At 28.1% G+C, this 20,553-nt stretch overlaps 1 protein-coding gene and 2 non-coding genes across 3 annotated transcripts in view; all 3 read left to right on the forward strand.

Moving 5' to 3' along the window:
- The first annotated feature begins 1,212 nt into the window (after window positions 1-1,212).
- On the forward strand, window positions 1,213-1,300 carry TRNAY-GUA (transfer RNA tyrosine (anticodon GUA)). Its single transcript is given in 2 exon segments — window positions 1,213-1,249; window positions 1,265-1,300. It is a non-coding gene; the product is annotated as a tRNA-Tyr (tRNA).
- A 4,291-nt stretch (window positions 1,301-5,591) lies between these two features.
- TRNAY-GUA (transfer RNA tyrosine (anticodon GUA)) lies at window positions 5,592-5,679 on the forward strand. Its single transcript is given in 2 exon segments — window positions 5,592-5,628; window positions 5,644-5,679. It is a non-coding gene; the product is annotated as a tRNA-Tyr (tRNA).
- Window positions 5,680-9,498: 3,819 nt separating this feature from the next.
- The window catches only part of LOC148238613 (uncharacterized), a 91,650-nt gene continuing 80,595 nt past the window's right edge, over window positions 9,499-20,553 (forward strand). The window contains exon 1 of the mRNA XM_088195007.1: window positions 9,499-9,981. Within this exon, the coding sequence (XP_088051133.1) occupies window positions 9,855-9,981 (127 nt within the window). The 5' untranslated portion in view covers window positions 9,499-9,854. The remainder of the gene's footprint in view (window positions 9,982-20,553) is intronic.

A 20,553-nucleotide genomic window follows, 5' to 3' on the forward strand; every position in this document is an offset into this window, starting at 1 on the left:
ATCATGTCCAAGAAATGAAAAGGAATTTGTTAATTTATACAATAAAAAAAATATTAATAAAGTGTAGTAAACTTCAAGGATACATAAAACTTTTACAAATTAAAAAAGAAAGGATAAATAAAAAATATGTCTGATTAATTGTTTACAGACTAGGATTTTATTTCATTTATTTAACGCGCTTTTTCTATTAAAATTGGTTTCAGAGCCGCAATGGCGCCAAGCCCTTTTGACCGAAGCTCGGATATGTTTGTTGAATTTAAGTGTATACCCAAGTATTTAACGCACGCTCTCCATTCAATGTTATGCCATTGTTCACACTGGGTGCAGCCAAGGGTTGTCTACGTTTTGTAAATATTATTGATTTTATTTTGTCTTGATTAATCTTAATTCTCCATTTCATAAAATATTTTTTTTCTTTTCAGGGGATTTTTGTAGTTTAACTGCAATAGCTTAGTATTTTTTTAATTGGAATATCATTAGTATATATAATAGAATGAAAAGAAACGGCTCAAGTATACTTCCCTGAAGTACATCAGCTGGTATTTTGGTCAGTTTCTCTCATTATACAGAAAACATTAATCTAAAATAATTCAGGTCTAGTTTTTGAATTACCTTTAGTTTTATTGAACCTAAAAATATATTTAAGATTAACATGTTCAAATAAGATTACATATCCATGTATTTATTTAACGTTTCAATTTACATTCATATTCACAAGTTTGGTGATCTTTTTATTTGTTTATTTATTATAAATCTCAACCTGAGGTTTTCCCAATGCGTCTATAATAGTTGAAAAAGCATACATTGTATCATAATAAAATAATTTTAAATCTACTTAGAATTAATTATTAAAAATATTTTTTTTGAATAATCACTTAATATAACTTACATATATACGAATTTATTTATTTACTAAAAAATAAATAGGTTAAATTTTTAGTACTATTTTATATTAACAATTTTAAGGACATATTTTTTTATAAAGTATATATTTTAATCATCATAAAACATAGCAAATATAAAATTCTATTCAATTATTAAATTTTGTAGTCGAAAAATTGTTTAATATTAAAATTAAATTTTGTGTCGATAAGAGTATTTTGTTTTGTCAGTTTTTGTTAAAATAATTTACATTTAAATATTATATTTACAAAATATTCTCATTAAAATTTGGTACTACTCTTATACAAAAATTTCAATCACTCCCCACGACCTTCGATAGCTCAGTTGGTAGAGCGGTGGACTGTAGAGGTTTACGTTAGTCATCCATAGGTCGCTGGTTCAAATCCGGCTCGAAGGAACTTTTTATTTTTTTTCAATTATAAAAATATTACTCATTATTTATTAATATTTATTTACAAAAATCTTTTTTAGCTGTATTTTATTATATCATTTTAATGGCGTATTAATTATTTCGCCTGGAGTATTATAGATATACAAATATTCTATATCGATAGAGGACAAAATTTAACGATTAATTTTGTGGAATTTAGTCGAAGGCTATTGTGTTGTCGCGTGTACGTGCCTTCAGCTGAAAAAGGATCGTCACGCACACACACACTATCTGCTGTGAATGACGTCACGGGTCGCGAATGACGTCACAATTACGTTGTTATTTACTCTGATTTAGAATCTATGTGTTCCTATTATTATATAATTCAATAAGATTGCGACGCAATTGCAATGCTGCAACGGAATTAGTTAATCGCCCAAAATCGTGTTGTATGAACGATTGTTTATAGTAAAGCAATTAGAGCAAACAAGGGATCGATTCAGTATCATTCGTTTGAATGAAGCGATGAAGCGATAGTATACTCGATAACGAAAACAGTACTACACTTGTTCTCTTTGTCACAAAGAGATGATGCGTCACGTGATCGAAGGGACAAATCGATGGTGTACATGTTACCTCATGGAATGTGTCATAAGGAAATGCGTCACGTGTGTAATGTATATAAATATGGGAATCAAATAAATATATGACACTTGATCTTGAACACGAAGAGAGAGAGAGAGAGTGACGGTCAGAGCCAATACAAAAGCGTACTCATTTAAAACAAATCGTTCGCCCAGCCGATTCCTCCTCCCCGGTCCTTAACAAAGTCAACGCGCCAGGGTGAACGATTTGTACTATGCAGTGTATGCCAGACCGTAGTACAATATTTTTGAGCTTTTACGTTTTCACTGTTTTAAAACAAGCGAGAAACTTGATCTAATTTGCAGAATATTTACGTTGCTGATGTTTCAATTTGAAAGTATGAATAAGTAATAAGTATAATAGCAAGTGGATGTAAAGAATATTACTGTAATATTTTCGCGATACATGTTTTTTTATATTGTTATTAGTTACCAGGCAATTTACTTTTTAAAATTGTAAAATGAAAACTATATTTATTTTTTTAATTTATTAAAAATTTTTGGCGAAAATTTATGTAATTATTTTTTATTTTTAGATATGTATTTTTAAATAAAAAAATGCAAAATGTTTGTTTTAAAAATAAGAAATAAAATTATTTATTCATTGATTAGATGCCATACTATTGGCATCTTTCGATCATTTTAAGAAACAAAAAATGAAAAAATAGATATTTACTATCATATTAAAAAAGTTTTTTTTAAAAATTCAATAGATGTCACTTTTATTATTTTTGCATATTATTTATTTATTATCACAGGTCAAGGACTATCATAACCACACATATAATATGTATACATTGATTCAGGGCCGGCCCGAGGGGCAGGCAGTACAGGCGATCGCCTGGGGCGCTAGATCTTGTGGGGCGCCGTGATACCAAATAAAGGCGCAATATTCACTTAAAATTATCAAACAATATTGTTAAAGAATATAATCTGATATTAGTTTTTTATACACTACTGTGTACTCTTTAAATTATTTCACACGTAAAAAATTACAACAAAAAATAAATTATAAATTCTTAAATACCCACAATCGTAAAAAAGAGCATGTTGTTAAATATAATATATTATTACTTTAATTTGAATTATATTTTTGCACTCATTAGTATTAATAGGGGGGGCGCAAATTTAGTTTTTGCCTGGGGCGCCAAATAACCTAGGGCCGGCCCTGCATTGATTCAAGAAAATATAAATGATAATCACGCAAAAAATAATAAAATGCTGATGTCTTTGTGAAATCTTTATCCACTATCTTCAGTTTTTGCTGAAACGTTGCTGATTTTCATTCAAAGAACAGTATTAACATCGGAACTGCCATGGTGTTCACCGGTATCAAGCACAAAAAAGTGTACAAAATACAAATCTTTCGAAAATAAATATTGTTGAGATAATCTAAAATAAATAATTTTTTCAATATTTTTTCATGCAAATACGCAAATTTTGAGTTCTAGTATTATAATTCGATATTCGAAAAATAGTTTTTTTAGACCCACTCTGTTATATATGTACATATATTTACGAATAATATTATTTTATATTATCTGCTTTAATAAAAAATACCGATCTTTTTTTTCGATTAGACAAACTTTTAACATTATGTTTTTATAAAACACCGTTTCTTTTAACTAAGTCACTTTGAGGTCTATCCATTTCGTTATTATTATTAAGTGAAAAAGAAATGACAACTTTGAATGTACGTCCCACCAATAAGCCTCAAAGTGACTCTGTTAAATAAAACAAATATTTAGCAGAGTCACTTTGAGGCTTATTGTGTGGCTTACACGTAAAGTTGTCATATATTTTTTACTTATGAATAATGATGAAATGGATAGACATTAAAGTGACTCTGTTAAAAGAAACGGTCGGAAAAATAATAAAAAGACAAACCAAATAAAATAATATTATGTGTAAAAATATGTATAAAAAAATGATATACATAGATTTATCATTAGATTTTAATTTTTTATTGCGAGTTATGTATATTTTATCAATTTTGGCTACGGATGCAATCGCGATCTTACATTTATATTATTATATATAGATTATTATAATGTATAGATAAATACTTAATTATGTAGTTGATATATGCTAGTCAGAAAAATAAATACTTAATTATATTGGAATAAATATTGTTATAAATATGCTTCGACGCGCTCCGTTCAATTACATATCCCCGTGCAAAATGGACCAATCGCAGACTGGCTCTCCGCAACCCATCAGAGTCAACCATCTTATCGATTATCGAAGTCTTCTATTGCCTTTTAATTACTTTTTAGAGTATTCATCCCGATAAACCTAAAAAACCTTCGAATGGGATTCAAATATATATAATATGAAAGAACAACAACAAAGTGTTCGAAAGCAAAATCCTGATGCACCATTCGTGAGTAGTCCTATCTACTTTAATATAACTAGCTTCGATGTTAATCAAAAGTTTAAACTTACAATAAGAGATCTTCTCTAAAATTATAATTACATATAAAACCTATTTGGCGAAAGAAAAGAATGTATATATAGAACGATCCCCATTATTGAAGGAAGATTATGTGATAAAACTGAAAATGTTTTTGTTAGTGCAAAATATGTGTTTTTATTTATTATTATAAATCATAATATATACAACTTATGATTTATATCTGTTAATAGAAAGCAACATCCAGATGAGATGACATTGGCAGAAAAAAATTGATGAAAGCCGATGTTATAAGTGAAAGCGCCTTAAAATTATATTTGGTTGATCACATATTATCGATTGCAGAAATAAACCGTATCGATAAACCTCTCAAAAAATTGGTCACAGAATATACCAACAATTGGAATCAACTTGGCGAAGAGGAAAGATTAGAGTGGTTCAATCGCGCGAAACAAAACGTTAAATTCAATCATCAATAATAATATTTTCAGTTCTCAACATTTTATTAAACTTATAATAGACTTTCAGAGTAAGCTTGAAAAAAACTCAAAAGCCAAAAGGCCAATACTGGCGTTATCAATGTGTACAATTATTATGTCAAAAAAATGATGCAATGTGAAGAAATTCAGAGCTTACCCCCAGACGTAATACATACATGGTTATTTTTATTGCATTTGTGATATGACAATTATAATATTTTAAAAATAAAATTAATTGTTTCAGGAATCGTGCCGTGAACTTTACAATTGAAAATTGGGTTAATCTCTAGGATAAGGAAGCGAGATTAAAAATTACTCAACTCGGAGCAATGAGAAAATATAAGTACAAAACTTATAGAATAATAAAATAAAGATATAGAATGTTTGGTCGGGTATGCGGGTAATCGAGAATAAGACACCAGGTAAGGGAAAATTACCTTTTTAATCGAACCCTATTTGTATGTACACGTAATATTTTGTTTCTTACCCTAATGGAAATGTTTACTAAACTATTTATAGAGATTACTTCGTAAGTATCTATTTTAATCATCATAAATCAAAACAAATATAAAATTCTATTCAGTTATTAACTTTTTTAATCGAAAAATTGTTCAATATTAATTAAATGTGATAATTATATTAAAATTTAATTTTGTGTTGATAAGAGTATTTTTTTTGTCAGTTTTTATTAAAATAATTTACATTTTAATATAATATTTACAAAATAATCTTATTAAAATTTGCTACTACTCTTATAAGAAAATTTCAATCCCTCCCCACAACCTTCGATAGCTCAGTTGGTAGAGCGGTGGACTGTAGAGGTTTACGTTAGTCATCCATAGGTCGCTGGTTCAAATCCGGCTCGAAGGAACTTTTTATTTTTTTTCAATTATAAATATATTACTCATTATTTATTAATATTTATTTACAAAAATCTTTTTTAGCTGTATTTTATTATATCATTTTAATGGCGTATTAATTATTTCGCCTGGAGTATTATAGATATACAAACATTCTATATCGATAAAGGACAAGATTTAACGATTAATTTTGTGGAATTTAGTCGAATTGTGTTGTCGCGTGTACGTGCCTTCAGCTGAAAAAGGATCGTCACGCATACACACACTATCTGCTGTGAATGACGTCACGGGTCGCGAATGACGTCACAATTACGTCAACGCGCCAGGGTGAACGATTTGTACTATGCAGTGTATGCCAGACCGTAGTACAATATTTTTGAACTTTTACGTTTTCACTGTTTTCAAACAAGCGAGAAACTTGATCTAATTTGCGTAATATTTACGTTGCTGATGTTTCAATTTGAAAGTATGAATAAGTAATAAGTATAATAGCAAGTGGATGTAAAGAATATTACTGTAATATTTTCGCGATACATGTTTTTTTATTTCGTTATTAGTTACCAGACAATGTATTTTTTTAAATTTTAAAATTGGGAGATAAAACTATATTTATTTTTTTAATTTATAAAATATGTTTGGCGAAAATTTAAATAATTTTATTTTTTTTATTTTTAGGTATGTATTTATAAATAAAAATATGCAAAAGTTTGTTTTAAAAATACGAATTAAAATTATTTATTAGTATAATATACTATTGGCATCTTTCGATCCTTATAAGAAACAAAAAATAAAAAATAGATTTTTACTATCATATTAAAAACAGTTTTTTTAAAGTTCAATAGATGTCACTTTTATTATTTTTGCATATTTTATAATTATTTATTTATTTTCACAGGTCAAAGACTATCATAACCACACATATATATTGATTCAAGAAAATATAAATAATAAGCACGCATATAATAATAAAATGCTAATGCTTTGTGAAATCTTTGTTAACTATCTTCATTTCTTGCTGAAACCTCGCTGATTTTACTGAAACAACAGTATTAACATCTGAACTGCCATGGTGTTCACCGGTATCAAGCACGCAAAAATGGCACTTCGCCATGGTATAAAACACTCAATACCACAATTGCGTAATAATTGAAGATTTCACGGGATCATCAGCTTCCACATCCGTCTCGCTAAAACTATTGTGAGCACCAGAAAAACTACCCTTTAATGCGTAAATTTTTCGTGATGGACAATGCGTCTAATATTTCTGTACGATATGCGCGGCATGTCAATATAAAAGGAATACATTTGCTTTATCTCAAGCATGTCTAATCAAGCAATTCCCAGTAATTCTGTTATGTAACAAAGATATAACCAGCATTTTTTTTATGATAGGGATGGCTGGCGAAGTGTTAACAAAAGCGGGTATTGCAGGTATTACACGAAATACTTTCTACTATTTGTACGACCTCCAGAGGGCTAGCGCCACAACGCGTATGCTTCTAAATTATCGTTGTCACTAAGCTGCACTTATAAATAATTATATTTTTCTGTATGTATTTAAATAATATAACATACAATTAAATTGTTAAGCTTTAATGACTTGCGTATCAATCGGAACCACACACATTTATTTTTTAGTCTCACTTGATATTTGATTGTTATGTAATTTTATGAAGAACTGTTATTTTCACATCATTTTACACTTATGTTTCACGAACGGTATTTAATTTTGTAATAATTAATGCAAACATAGCATACACACTTAACTGTTGCAGCTTATTGCATACAATTTAATAAAAATAATTACACTAATACTATCGCTTTACATGTTATAAAAAAGTGAAAATTATATTCTTACAATATTAGTATTTATAACACAGTCATTATGTCTTTAACTCAGCAAGTTGTCGTTTATATCGAGTAGAAAAAGCACACTATGTTTCTCATATTGAATGCCAACGTAAAGGAAGCGATTGAACGAGCACGACATGCAAAATGATAGTGTTTAATTTATTGCAAAAAATATATCGGAAAAATCTCATACGAATAACGGATAGAAGGCGTAAGAGAAAGTGCACACTAATAAAGTGCATTTAGAGCCGCGCATTATGGAAAGCGATAATTCTTAGAAAGATTTTCCAAATAATGCACTAATTGTTTTGATAAACGATTTTGGAAATTAACCATTTCTAAAATATCGAATCTGGCGTATGTTCGATTATTTTTTTTTGAAGAAATTCTGTACCTTATTCAGTTGGAAAATATTAATATAAAAAGTCGGATTCAATAATTGTTTCCCTATGAATTTCAACATGTTGATAAAACATCTCTTGAATACTTATGGACCCGACAACTGTGTGCTTTTAAGTCTTTTGAATGGATCTTACTTATAGAATACAATAAGTACAAATATGAAGACTTAATTCTTTTTATAATTTTCCTATTATAATTTGATATTCGAAAAATTGTTTTTTTTCGACCCACTCTGTTATATATGTACATATATTTACAAATATTATTATTCTATATTATCTGATTTAATAAAATATAACGATATTTTTCTTCGATATTCAGACTTTAAACATTATGTTTTTATAAAACACCGTTTCTTTTAACAAAGTCACTTTGAGGTCTATCCATTTCGTTATTATTAATAAGTGAAAAAGAAATGACAACTTTGAATGTACCAATAAGCCTCAAAGTGACTCTGTTAAATAAAACAAATATTTAAGAGAGTCACTTTGAAGCTTATTGTGTGGCGTACACGTAAAGTTGTCAAGTATTTTTTACTTATGAATAATGATGAAATGGATAGACCTTGAAGTGACTCTGTTAAAAGAAACGGTCGGAAAAATAATAAAAAAACCAAATAAAATATTATTATATGTATAAAAAATGCAATATATAGCTTTATCATTAGATTTTAAATTTTTATCGCGAGTTATATATATATTTTATCAATTTTGGCTACGGATGCAATCGCGATCTTACATTTAAATTAATTTAAAAGTAAGATCGCGATGGCAACCGTAGCTTAAATGGATAAAAAATAACTAGCGATAAAAATTGAAAATCTAACGATAAAGCCATATATTACATTTCTTTATACTTGTTTGTCTTTATAAAATACAACGATATTTTTCTTACGGCTCATAACCGACTGGACAGGTTTTAAGCATTCTGTTTTAATAAGATACAACAATATTATTTTCAAGCTATTCTTAACTGAATTATATTCAAATATATTTGTAAAAATAATTTATTTTTCTTCTGTTTAATTGTTGTTAATAGCAACAGTAGTATTATCGTGGATCATAATAGATTGGACGGATTTTAGTGAATATCTTGAACGTTAGTTAGTTATTATTATAATATTTATGTGTTTTACGTATATACATATGTAAGTGCGGTCACCGATATTAAATTAATGCATTAAGGCTACTTTTAAATGCGCTGATAATTGACGTATTAATTAAATCTCAAAACAGAAGCAATCGAACATTTGAAATTAAATTATATATATATAAATTTATAATCAATTCATTTATAAGGTTATGATATTTTATTCATTTGATAATTTACAACTGCATTTGTCTGTTATTATTACCTTTTTTATTTTTTGTTTAACAATTAATAAATATCAGAATTCCACACATGATTTTTTTATGTGAAGTAATTATCAATATATTAACATGGGATTATTTACGTATTGTGACACGAACAAGCGTCAAGACAAAGTCGTTATCTATTCAAAAAAGTCGAGTTAAGTAATAGGACAATGTTAGAAAAATTCGTTATACCAGTCGAAAAGATTTGTTTACCATAGTCCATTGCCGTTCCGGCACGCGCGGCGTGCGCACGTTCGCGCTCCGACTTACGTAAACTCGACATACGAACCAATAACAAACGAAACGATTTAAATAACAAAACGAACTCGATAAATCAAAAGTGTAGCTAATAAATAAGCAAGCGGTGGCTCTCGATTATTAAAAATCTAGCTAAAGTCAAGTAATAAACAAAGTGTCAAAAATCAAAGTGTATTTATTGTGTGATTGTTGCAAGTGTTATTTATACCGGAGGGTAAGTGAAAGATGAGCCACGTGACTTCGTTTCCAATACCGACGATGGTTTTGGCGGAGTGTGTCGTCTTTTGATCGTGATATTGGATTGTAATCGATAGTCAAGATGCTGGTCGTCAATCCGACTCAGATCGGTCAGAATTTGGCCGACAGGAAGCCGAGGGTAATATCGGAGATCAGGAAGGCTAACGTCCAGAGGTCTCCTTCTCTAGACGGTCATCCCAAATTATCCGGTAAGTCGTTTTCAATTTACTAATTTTATTCTAGAGTAAAGGTTAACTTTTATCAACATTGTTGAATTGAATTAATAGCAAAAATATTACTACATATTTACACATGTATACATAAATCAAATCTATTCAATATTAATCACTTTTCGTTGCTTGTTTTTATTTATAAGGAAATGTCAGAGTTATCAGAGTATGACTATAAAAATATATAACTATAATAAATACATATAATATTTACTCCAAATTTTTGTCTATTGAGAATCAGATACAGAAATATTCTCTGCTATACTTGAAAGTCAAAATGATAAATGACTAACTTTCGTTTTGTTTTAATTTTTATTATAAAAAAATTAGTGTCGCTTTTTGATTATTATAAAACACTTTATGGTCTTAACTATTACATATTCACTGCACACTATATCGTACTTTTATTAAGTAATTTAGAAGTTTTACTTTTTATTTATTTTATTAATTATCACTATATTCATCCGTGAGATTAGAAAATCTAGAAAAACCTAATCTGTGGTGATCGATCAGAATTATAGTTATATAACAATTATTAATTTAGATTTTCCATACAGGATGAAAATTGCTTGTAATTAGTTATTAATGAATGATTACTTCGTTCTCTAACAAAATTATATTTTCCAGTTAAATATTAAAAAAATAATTAAAAACACAAAATTGTATTTTTTAGGTAATTAATAATTCACTCTAAAAACGATTATAGTTGCTTTATTTTTCATTTTATAGTACTTACAATCAATTCTAAGAATATTACTTAGCTCTTTTGTACTCTAACTTTGTATTAAAATCTTCATATAAAAAATATATTTTAAAATGATAAATTTAAAGTGATATTTTTATCTATTTTATTTTTTATTAAACACTTTTAAGTACTTAGATTAGGTAGCTAAGAATTGCCTTATTCTTAACATTACGTCTATATATTTTCAAAACATTAAAAACTGAATTATAATTGCTTGATCTTATTAGGCATTTTATATTTATTCAACACCGTATTTAAAATAATTTGTTAGATAATATGCTGGGAAATGATTAAGCTTTTTTCTACCGTAACCTTAAAATTAAAATATTAATTAAAACAAATACTTCATGGTTAAAATATTTTCTTACTGAGTAATTATTTACTTTAGTTTTACCCAAATTACTTCATATTATAATTTAAAATTAATACAATGGTATGATATTTTATAAATTTGATGTAATTAAAATAATAAGATCAGGTAATTAAAAAATAAAATCACTATAAACACAATTTGAATTGCTTTCAAGCAAACTTACCCTATTTTCTCTAACAATTTCATATTTCAAATTTTGACTTTAGTGATTCAAAATATCATTATAAATACAATTAAAATTTATTTTTATTTTATGGTAATTATTCGCTAACTAAAAAATGGCTTACCTGATTTTTACCGTAACGTTAATATTTAAAGACGTTAGGGTGAAATAGTAATTATTAAAATAAAAACATTATAAACTGATTCTGAATTGATTTTATATGATTTTAAAAATTTGATACTGAGGCTACCCTGAAATCTTATATTTAAAAGTATTGTATTTTAATTTACAAATTAAATCGTTAAATTCTTTAGCTTAAAAAAAATTCTTTAGTATGATACTTCAAAATTTTAATGTAATTAAAATTATAAGAGCAATATCTATCTGTTTTAAAAGTAATTAAAAAATAAAATCATTATAAACCCAATTAGAATTAGGTACTGCGGTATGACTTATTTCAATAAATTTATATTTTAATTTAGATGATATTTCGATATTTACATGTATTTTATTTTTAATCAACACTTTATGATACTTATATTTAGTAACTAAAAAATTACTTATCTTATTTTTACCCTAATGTTAAAATTTAAAGACGTTAGAGTAAATTAATAATTATTAAAATATTTTTATTTTATAGAACATTTCATGGCTCTAATAATTTGTTACTGAGAAACGATTTACCTTAGTATTACTTACTTAATATCTTCATATTTTATTAGTACTATATTTTGAAAGTAATTCAAAAATTAAGTCGTTAAATTTCTTTTGAAATTCGAATGGAATCAATCTATTTCGAAGGTGATTAAAATATAATTCACTATAAAACACAATTAAAATTGCATTATAGTACTTATACTAAAAAATTATATATTTTTATGTATTTTATTTTTACTTAACATTTTATGATACTCTTATATTTAGCTCATGAGAAATGACTCATTAAAATTTAAAGAAATTAGGGTAAAAAGTAATTATAAGAAATAATTAGAAACAGAACTAGAATTGATCTGATATTGTTATTTATATAACACTTTATGGTTCTAATAATTTGTTACTGATAAATTACTTATCTTCGTGCATTCGTAATAAGATGAACAGGAAATAAATTCATGTTCATCTTAATTAGTAATTTAAAATTGTAAGATCAGCATTTACGATCACTTTGAAGCTTTACGATCACGATGAATCATTCTTATTTATATTAAAATGGTAAATTAGCATTAATTTTAACTTTAATATTTAACCAGAATCTACATAATATTGAATATAAAAAATAATCCAAATATTTTATTCTAAAAAAAAGCTTTCCTTGCCTTGTTGCTTATGATCTCTTTTTCTTTTTATGGATATAGTGGATTTTGATATTACAGGTCTCGTATGACGAATATGTCCGCGTGATACAATTCTAAAAAAAGGGTTAACGCATTTATAATTCAGTAGCCCGACCGGTCCATATCCAGGTAAAATGTATAACCCTTTGGGTCGTTAATCCGTCCTTGAGTCATATTTTTTATTCCTCGATCGATATAATTTATACACGAATAAATAATTCAGATTATTGTGGGATTGCGAGTAGGAAACGAATTTATGATAATGATTGATGTCACCAGTTACGTCTACCTGAAGTTTGAAGACAAAAAAGGCTATGATTATGTAAGGGTTGCAAGTTGTGGTAGATAACATTAGAAATTTATTATTTTCTTAATGTGTTGTGTTGATATTTTTTTGGCTTTCGAATTTCGAATATTCTAGTTAGTTAAAATATATTTTAACCGTTTTTTTTTATAATATTAGGTAATCCCGGAATTAATGTCGTTTTTTTAATAGGCAACTTTGGCTTAGTATTTTTGGGTCCGATGAGCAGTGAAGACGTGCGTTGTAATTTTTTTCTTTTCTGTGATCCTTTGCCTTTCTTTTAAACAAAAAAAAACTTTTCTACCCCATTTACAAACAATGGCAGAGACGTGTCCTTCGGAAACACATTTAAGAAACTGTATGCTGTTTTCGTTTCATTAAAAAAAAACTGCGACAGAAGCAACATAATGCATTTATGACATTTACGATGATATACTGGAAAAAAGAAAGTGCCAAAGTGGGTTCAAAAAATTTCCAACGGGCAATCTCGATTTGAAGGACGAGCTTCGAAGTGGACGGCCCAGTCTAGTGGATAGTCCAGCTCTAAAGGCGGAAATCGAAGCAAATCCGATTATGACCATTAATGAATTATCGAAGAAAGTCGGCACATCACGGTCGAACACCCATCGTTATCTTGAGAAACTGCGAAAAGTTAAAAAATAAGGTATCTCGGTTCCTCACGCGCTCACCGACGCAACAAAGCTCAACGCCTCAACACATGCAAAATACTGCAAGAAAAGCAACATTTTACCCCGTTTCTCCACGACTTTATCACCAGAGACGAAAAATGGGTTCTTTATCATGATATAAAAAAATAGAAACAATGGTTAAATCGAGGTCAAACCCCAATTCCAACACCAAAACCAGGACTACATCCTCGGAAAGCATTATTGTGTGTGTGGTGGGATTCGAAAGGTGTAATTTATTATGATGTTTTAAAACAAGGGCAAACTGTTACTGCAGCCCTCTATTGTGAACAGATGGACAAATTAAATACGACGTTACAAAAAATTAGACCTGCTCTTGTGAATGAAAGTAATGTCATTCAACATGATAACGCCCAGCCGCATGTTGCCGATATTACCCGTAAAAAAATCCAGGACCTTAGCTGGGATGTTTTATTGCATCCACCCTATTCTCTGGACTTGGTACCGAGCAACTTTCACTTATTTCGCTTTTTAGAAACGCAATTAGGGAACAAAAAATTCGATAATTCGACAAAAACTGAAATCGGGTCTTTCGGAGTTCTTCGAATCTAAACCAAAAGCCTTTTATGAATAAGGAATTTTAGATCTAGTAACAAGATGCCAAAGAGTCGTAGATAACACTAGAAATTACTTTGTATTAAAAAAATATTAAATAATTGAAAAAAAAAATAAGTTTGAGTTTTAATAAAAAACGACATTAATTCCGGGATTACCTAATATATTAAATTAATTTCTTTTACTTTCATAACATATTTTGGATTTATAAAGCTTAGATATAATATTGTATAATTACATAATAAGCTCGAAATAATCGAAGTACATGATATATTCATTACTTTTCAGAAGATATTTGCAAGTCTAAATACTTTAATCAGAATTGATGATAGCTTTATTATGAGTTAATTTGTTATTCATGAAATATTTAGCCGGCTGATAGTCTCGAGCCTTTATCAGTAGATAGATATTCAAAATTACTATTTTATCGCATTTTTTTTAATCTGGAATACCTACTTGATGAAGTCATTCATATTTAATATCACTCGATAATAACGAATAACAAGTAGCAGTAAATTATTCCACCGGACGATCACGAACTGGAGCGATCCATCATATTTTTTTTCCATCGAAACCAACCAACCCTGCGCTGGTTGTTCTTCATCAGGAATTCTCCGTTGCCTCTGGCTCTGCTATCTATTCTTGTCATAGTTCTGCCACTGAAGACGTTTGCATATTCATCAGACAATTGGTAACTCTTGCGCGTGGACCGTACGCCGAGGAATCTATTTTATATCTATGTTGTACGTCGGTTGTTGGTGGGCTTTTGATATCTCTCTTAGATATCCGACATCTGTGGGTATTATTTGAATTTTTATGAGCATGAAAGTATCTGGATGTGGATTAATCAAAAATTTTTATCCCAAAGCGCACATCGAAAAGTATACATTTATTCTTTAACCTATCAAAACGACTTAGGCTTTGTGATGGTGCGTTTAAATCGCTATAAAACCCTCCGATTCCCACGTACCATTTGCTCTTATTTTTTCATAATACATATATCACTGCAACTGAAAAAAAATTACGCACAATTGACTCGTCTTTGTGGTGACAACAATAGCAACGTATCCCGCGGTCTTTTAACACATTTCGCCTATGATTGAAGCAGTGGTACGAAACTGACGGCCTGTGAATTCAATTGGGCGTAATATGACACCTTTCGGTTATAAAAGGGTTACTAGATTTGCATTTGTATATTAGGTTTATTTATTTTAAAATTAAACTGGTTCTATTACATCAGATTATCATTTATATTATTTATTGTTCATGAAGAGCTTGAGAATACTGACAAACGTAGTTCAGAATTATTTTCTTATTGCGTTAATAGATAGATATATTATATTTTGTATTTATTTCTTAACAATAAAACTATAGATACACAGCATAAAATGTCTTCTGTTTAATGATAAGTAAAGTCGTATTATTTGGATAGACTATATTTCATTAGGAATAGTCTACAATATTTTTATGAAAGGATGTATGACTTAATCGTAATATATTTATTCTAAAATCAAAAATAATTTATTTAGCTTCCATATAAAGGCTGATTTTATGATACAATAACGCGAAATTTATTTCTTCGCTCTTAAATTATTGTATAATTCAAACTTTTTTCTTATCGATTTATGTAAATTTAGAACGTATATTGTTTATCGTATATTTTATATTTATGCCTAAAGTTGCGATTTATTTTCGCCTCTCTTAATAAATTCATCCCTTAAAACCCACGCCCTCGGGGGTAGATTTTGATATTAATTCAGAGCATTTTTGCGAGGGCGTATATATAGAAACGTGAGAATTGTTCAAATTATGAAGCTTGCTATTATTTGGCAGATCTTTGTTGTATTGCTCTGAAAAATAAAACACCAGCCATATGACGAAATTGTTCCTCCTCTGTGTATAGAGATGAATAATTTTTTTGTTTATGTAATTATGGAGAACTGTAAAAAATAACATGTGTTAAATTCTCAGAAGCTGACAATGAAAAGCTTCTGTATGCAGTATTTTTTCATTATATGTCTCTTTATTGCTTATTTTGCGAGTGAAATTTATACTTTCGCCAGTTTCGCAGACAGTTATTAGTTAAAAATGAATAGGTAGTGTATAGAATAGACGATAAAATGTGTTACGATCGTGGAAATGTAATAAAATTTAGGATACTATATATTTATTGTTATAAATTAAAATTATTGAATGGTCATAAAACCGGTGAAAACTTTCGATTTCGTTTTTATTATTTGCTCAATTATGGTAAATATATTAATATTTTATTATTTTAAGGCACATATTAATTTTTATTGGAAGGAAATCAATAATACGTATTATCTTAGAATTTTACGTGTTTCGTACATAGTGTGCTTTACGTGTATTTAAACTTGCTTAGATTTGTTTATTGGGCTACTTTTAAATTCAACATTAGTTCTTTACAAATTATATAGAAGACCTTTCTTTACTTTATATTTTTTGTTAGCTTAAACATAATGGAAATATATAGATTTTATATATTAAATTGTGTCGCATTAGGTCATGGCTCAATAGGAATGGTAAAAACGTTACGGAACAAATTACACAAAATCACACAACCCTCGTGCCACCCTGTATTATCCCCATATTTATTTTTTGCGTGTCGATATCTTACGATGAAAGACGAAGGGTAATTATTGGCCGCCTTATATTGACACAGAGAAACCCACTAAAAGGAATAAATAAATAAATATCATAAAAGAGGGTTGCTTTTTTTCATTCTGTCGTGTTATTGTTATGGTAAGCTTTTTGTCAAATTCGCACGTATCATGGTTTTGCAGAGTTCGTAGACTCTCAAACAACCAGTTGGTGCTTATGCTAATTACTTTTTCCTCGAGATTAACCAGGCGTGGTATTTGAACAAAGTTTTTTTATAACAAACACACGATATGCGCACATGAGATTTGTTTATACGATTAATTTGCAGAATGCGAACTCGCACTCGTCTGTCTGTTTGTGTAAAGTTTTTTTATTATTAATATATTTTTTAGTCAAAATATTTATGACGCTCTTAAGTGGTTCGTTTTAACTAAAAAATACTTATGTATGTAATAAATTATTAGTTTTACTAGCAATATTTTTTTGATTTATAATAAATCGTGAATTAAGTAGTTATTATGCTATGTTCATAGTTATTTAATAGATTGTACTCTAATAATAAGATAATATTAAAAAACTGCTTTAAAGTTAGAAGTGAGATAATAGATTTTTAAAAAAAAGTTTTTCTTGCACATAACATATAAGTTTTCAACGTTAAAATTATATGAAATAATTTATCTTGATGAAAATCATAAAAAGTATTCTATGATGCAATTATTAATCTAAATGCTTTTTACGTTTTTCTAATAAAATTTATAAAGGTAATGATATTTTTTAATTTTAATCAAGAAAATTATGATTAATTGAAAGTAGTTAAAAGTCACTTGGGTTAAGAATTGTTTTTTTTTATAAATTTGAATTAAATATATTTTTTTTAATAAAGCTTTTAAAATTCAAAAACATAATTTATTTTTTAATTTTTAGATTTTATAAACTTCTAGCGCGTCCGTAAAATACCCAAAAAAAATTTTACTGATCTTTTCCCTTTGAATAATTATGATTAGGTTTGTGTAGTTAATCATCGAGTAAGCGGCGCTTCTGCCGCTTATATGATCAGGTATCTAATGCATACGTACAACTATAGTCATATAAATTTATTTACGTAATAATATCGATTTATTTTAAATCTTTTTTAAAACATAAAAATTTTACCAATAACTTGTTGATTTTATAAAAAAATATAGCTAATTTAACTGAAAATAAAAATGGGGGCAAATTTAAAAGTAGCCCGAAATTAATTTTGTAAATTCAAATTTAATTTTGAAGCTTTTAAAAAAATTTTAATTCCGAAAAATAGTAATTAGTTAATTTGTTTTTCTCAAATCAGAATTATATTATTTGCATTATTTTCATAACTAATAAAGTTATTAAATTTTTTACTTTTTAACGTTACAATTAGTTAATAATTTGATATGGTGAATTTAAAAGTAGCCCGAGCAATAAATACTATTCAAATTCAAAAACAGGCATAAGCTTTTTTTTAAATCTGAAACATACTTTTTCTGCTCAAAACACGCAAAAAATGGTTTTTGGTAATTTTATTTTAGTTTTTATCTTTGGAATTAAATAAAGTAGTTTGCGCTTCTACCGCGTCTATGAATAATTATATAACTAGGAATATTAAGAATCACTGGTTTTATAAAAATATATAAAAAAATGTAGTAGTATTAATAATTTATTTTATAAATCTAGTCGCTGTATTAGTATTTATTGAAATTGTTCAGTAATAATTACATATTTATTGAATGTTATGAATGAGAGGCACCGTCGATCATGGCAAATCAAAGAATGTATTGCTCTTGGCGCTGCCATATCAGTGTTGCCAGACTGCCACCTAGGTCATGGCGAAATAAATCGGCCCCCACAAATAATAATAGGATAACTCATCGTGTGAAATTAACGATCGTCATATTATGCAATAGGCAAGCGTGTTGGAAAACTTGATAGTTACTTTCAACAACCTGCAAAATTAATCAATTAAACAAACGGTTCGTTTGTAATTAAAAACTAACCTTCCATATTCTATAGGGACGCTTTAATCGCTCTAATTAATTTAAAACTGACATATGTATGTACATAGAAATTAAACACTTATGCGATTAAGTGATGAATCACTCACGTCACTTTCAGGAAACGTTAATTCAATATTACTTACGCACCGCTTTATAATGTCATATCAAGTTCCGCATCATTCTATTTGTGTATATATTGGATCGTGATTTCTCGTCTCCTTTTTTGCACTTGTTTTGCACACATGCGGCATTGTCACTATTATTACTTCCCACGGAAAGGACGTCAAAATGTGATTCATGGGGATTATATTTTCGTTATACTATATAAAGGAGTTTTGCGTTGGTAGCTCACGCGAAGGATGCAAATAGCCGACGGCGGATAAATCTTCTCATGTGCTCTCACTAGTAAAACGCATGAATTATAAATTATGTTTGCGTATTGAACACGTGTATAAATAACATAACGCGTGCGTTTTGGTCATAATAATCGATCTAATTCATGCGGGTACTGTCGAACTCAGATATATTTTACATACGTGTGAATGCGCCATAGTTATAGCATAGTAGAAGAAACAAGCTGTGTGCAATAATTTTAAATATTTGCTTTTTTTTATTTATGAATAACAATTTCACATTCAATCACATATTTTTAAACAAATTTTTATTTTATTTTGTCCATGTAATACCTAATATATTTATTACTGCTGTCTATATCGTGGTTTTAATAATGCACAAACCCTTTATTTGTGAATCAGAGACGAATTAGCGATCCAAAATTAGGTATTTCAAAAAAGTTTCCGCATGAGCAGTTACTTTTATTACATTTAATATACTTGTATATTTTTATGAAAATGAGATTTATTTATTTTTTGCTGCAAAATATTTGTATACTAAATTAAACAATGAGTAATATATTATTTTAGTCTAATGTAGTTTTAAAAATAGGTTAAATAATTTAATTAAATTTACACTTGTGGTACTATTGATGTTGATTGGCTTGAACAAGTTAACTTCGCAGGTCTTTATCATTATTTTGTTTTTCATTGGTCATTGACTGTTTGAAAGTAAAATTGTTTGCATTGAAATTCTATCCTTGAAGATTGAAATCTTAACAAGTAATTCGATCACCAGTGTAATAATACAGATAAGATTTAAACGTAAAGTGATATTTGACAGATTTGATTATCATCTACTAACTTGATTTACTATCAAGCAATTTAAAACACTCATACCAACATTTTATTAAAGAAAGACTCGTGAAATTTTTTTCGTTGCAAATCTATTTAATTGTAAATATAGGGATTTAAAATTATTGTGTACTGTAAAATAATTATTTTTTCAATTTTGTTTTATTCCATTTTTAATATAATGATGGTTAAGTATATTTGCAATTATTTTATAATAATGAGTTTTAAGCTTTCATGTAATCTTTATTTTTGTAGAAAATAATGCGGTATTTATTTATAATATTTTTCATTATAAATTCATTAAGACTTGATTCCCAATGGCCATTTATTTAATATACAAGTTTTGCTTTTGCTATTGTAGTGATACATAATGCCTATTGCTACTATTAGTTTTATATTAAGGACGGAATAGCGTAGTCCGTAAAGTATCAGACTAGTAACTCTGAAGTTGCGGGTTCAAGCCACAGCAGCGGCACTCGAATTTTTATTTATAAAAAATGCGCTATTATAAAAAAAACGACCCCCAGCTGCAGTGACATTTATTGGTTA

The sequence above is a fragment of the Plectrocnemia conspersa genome, unplaced genomic scaffold (genome assembly GCF_051122295.1).
Source record: "Plectrocnemia conspersa isolate PC_06_02 unplaced genomic scaffold, ASM5112229v1 ptg000001l, whole genome shotgun sequence".
Taxonomy (NCBI): domain Eukaryota; kingdom Metazoa; phylum Arthropoda; class Insecta; order Trichoptera; family Polycentropodidae; genus Plectrocnemia; species Plectrocnemia conspersa.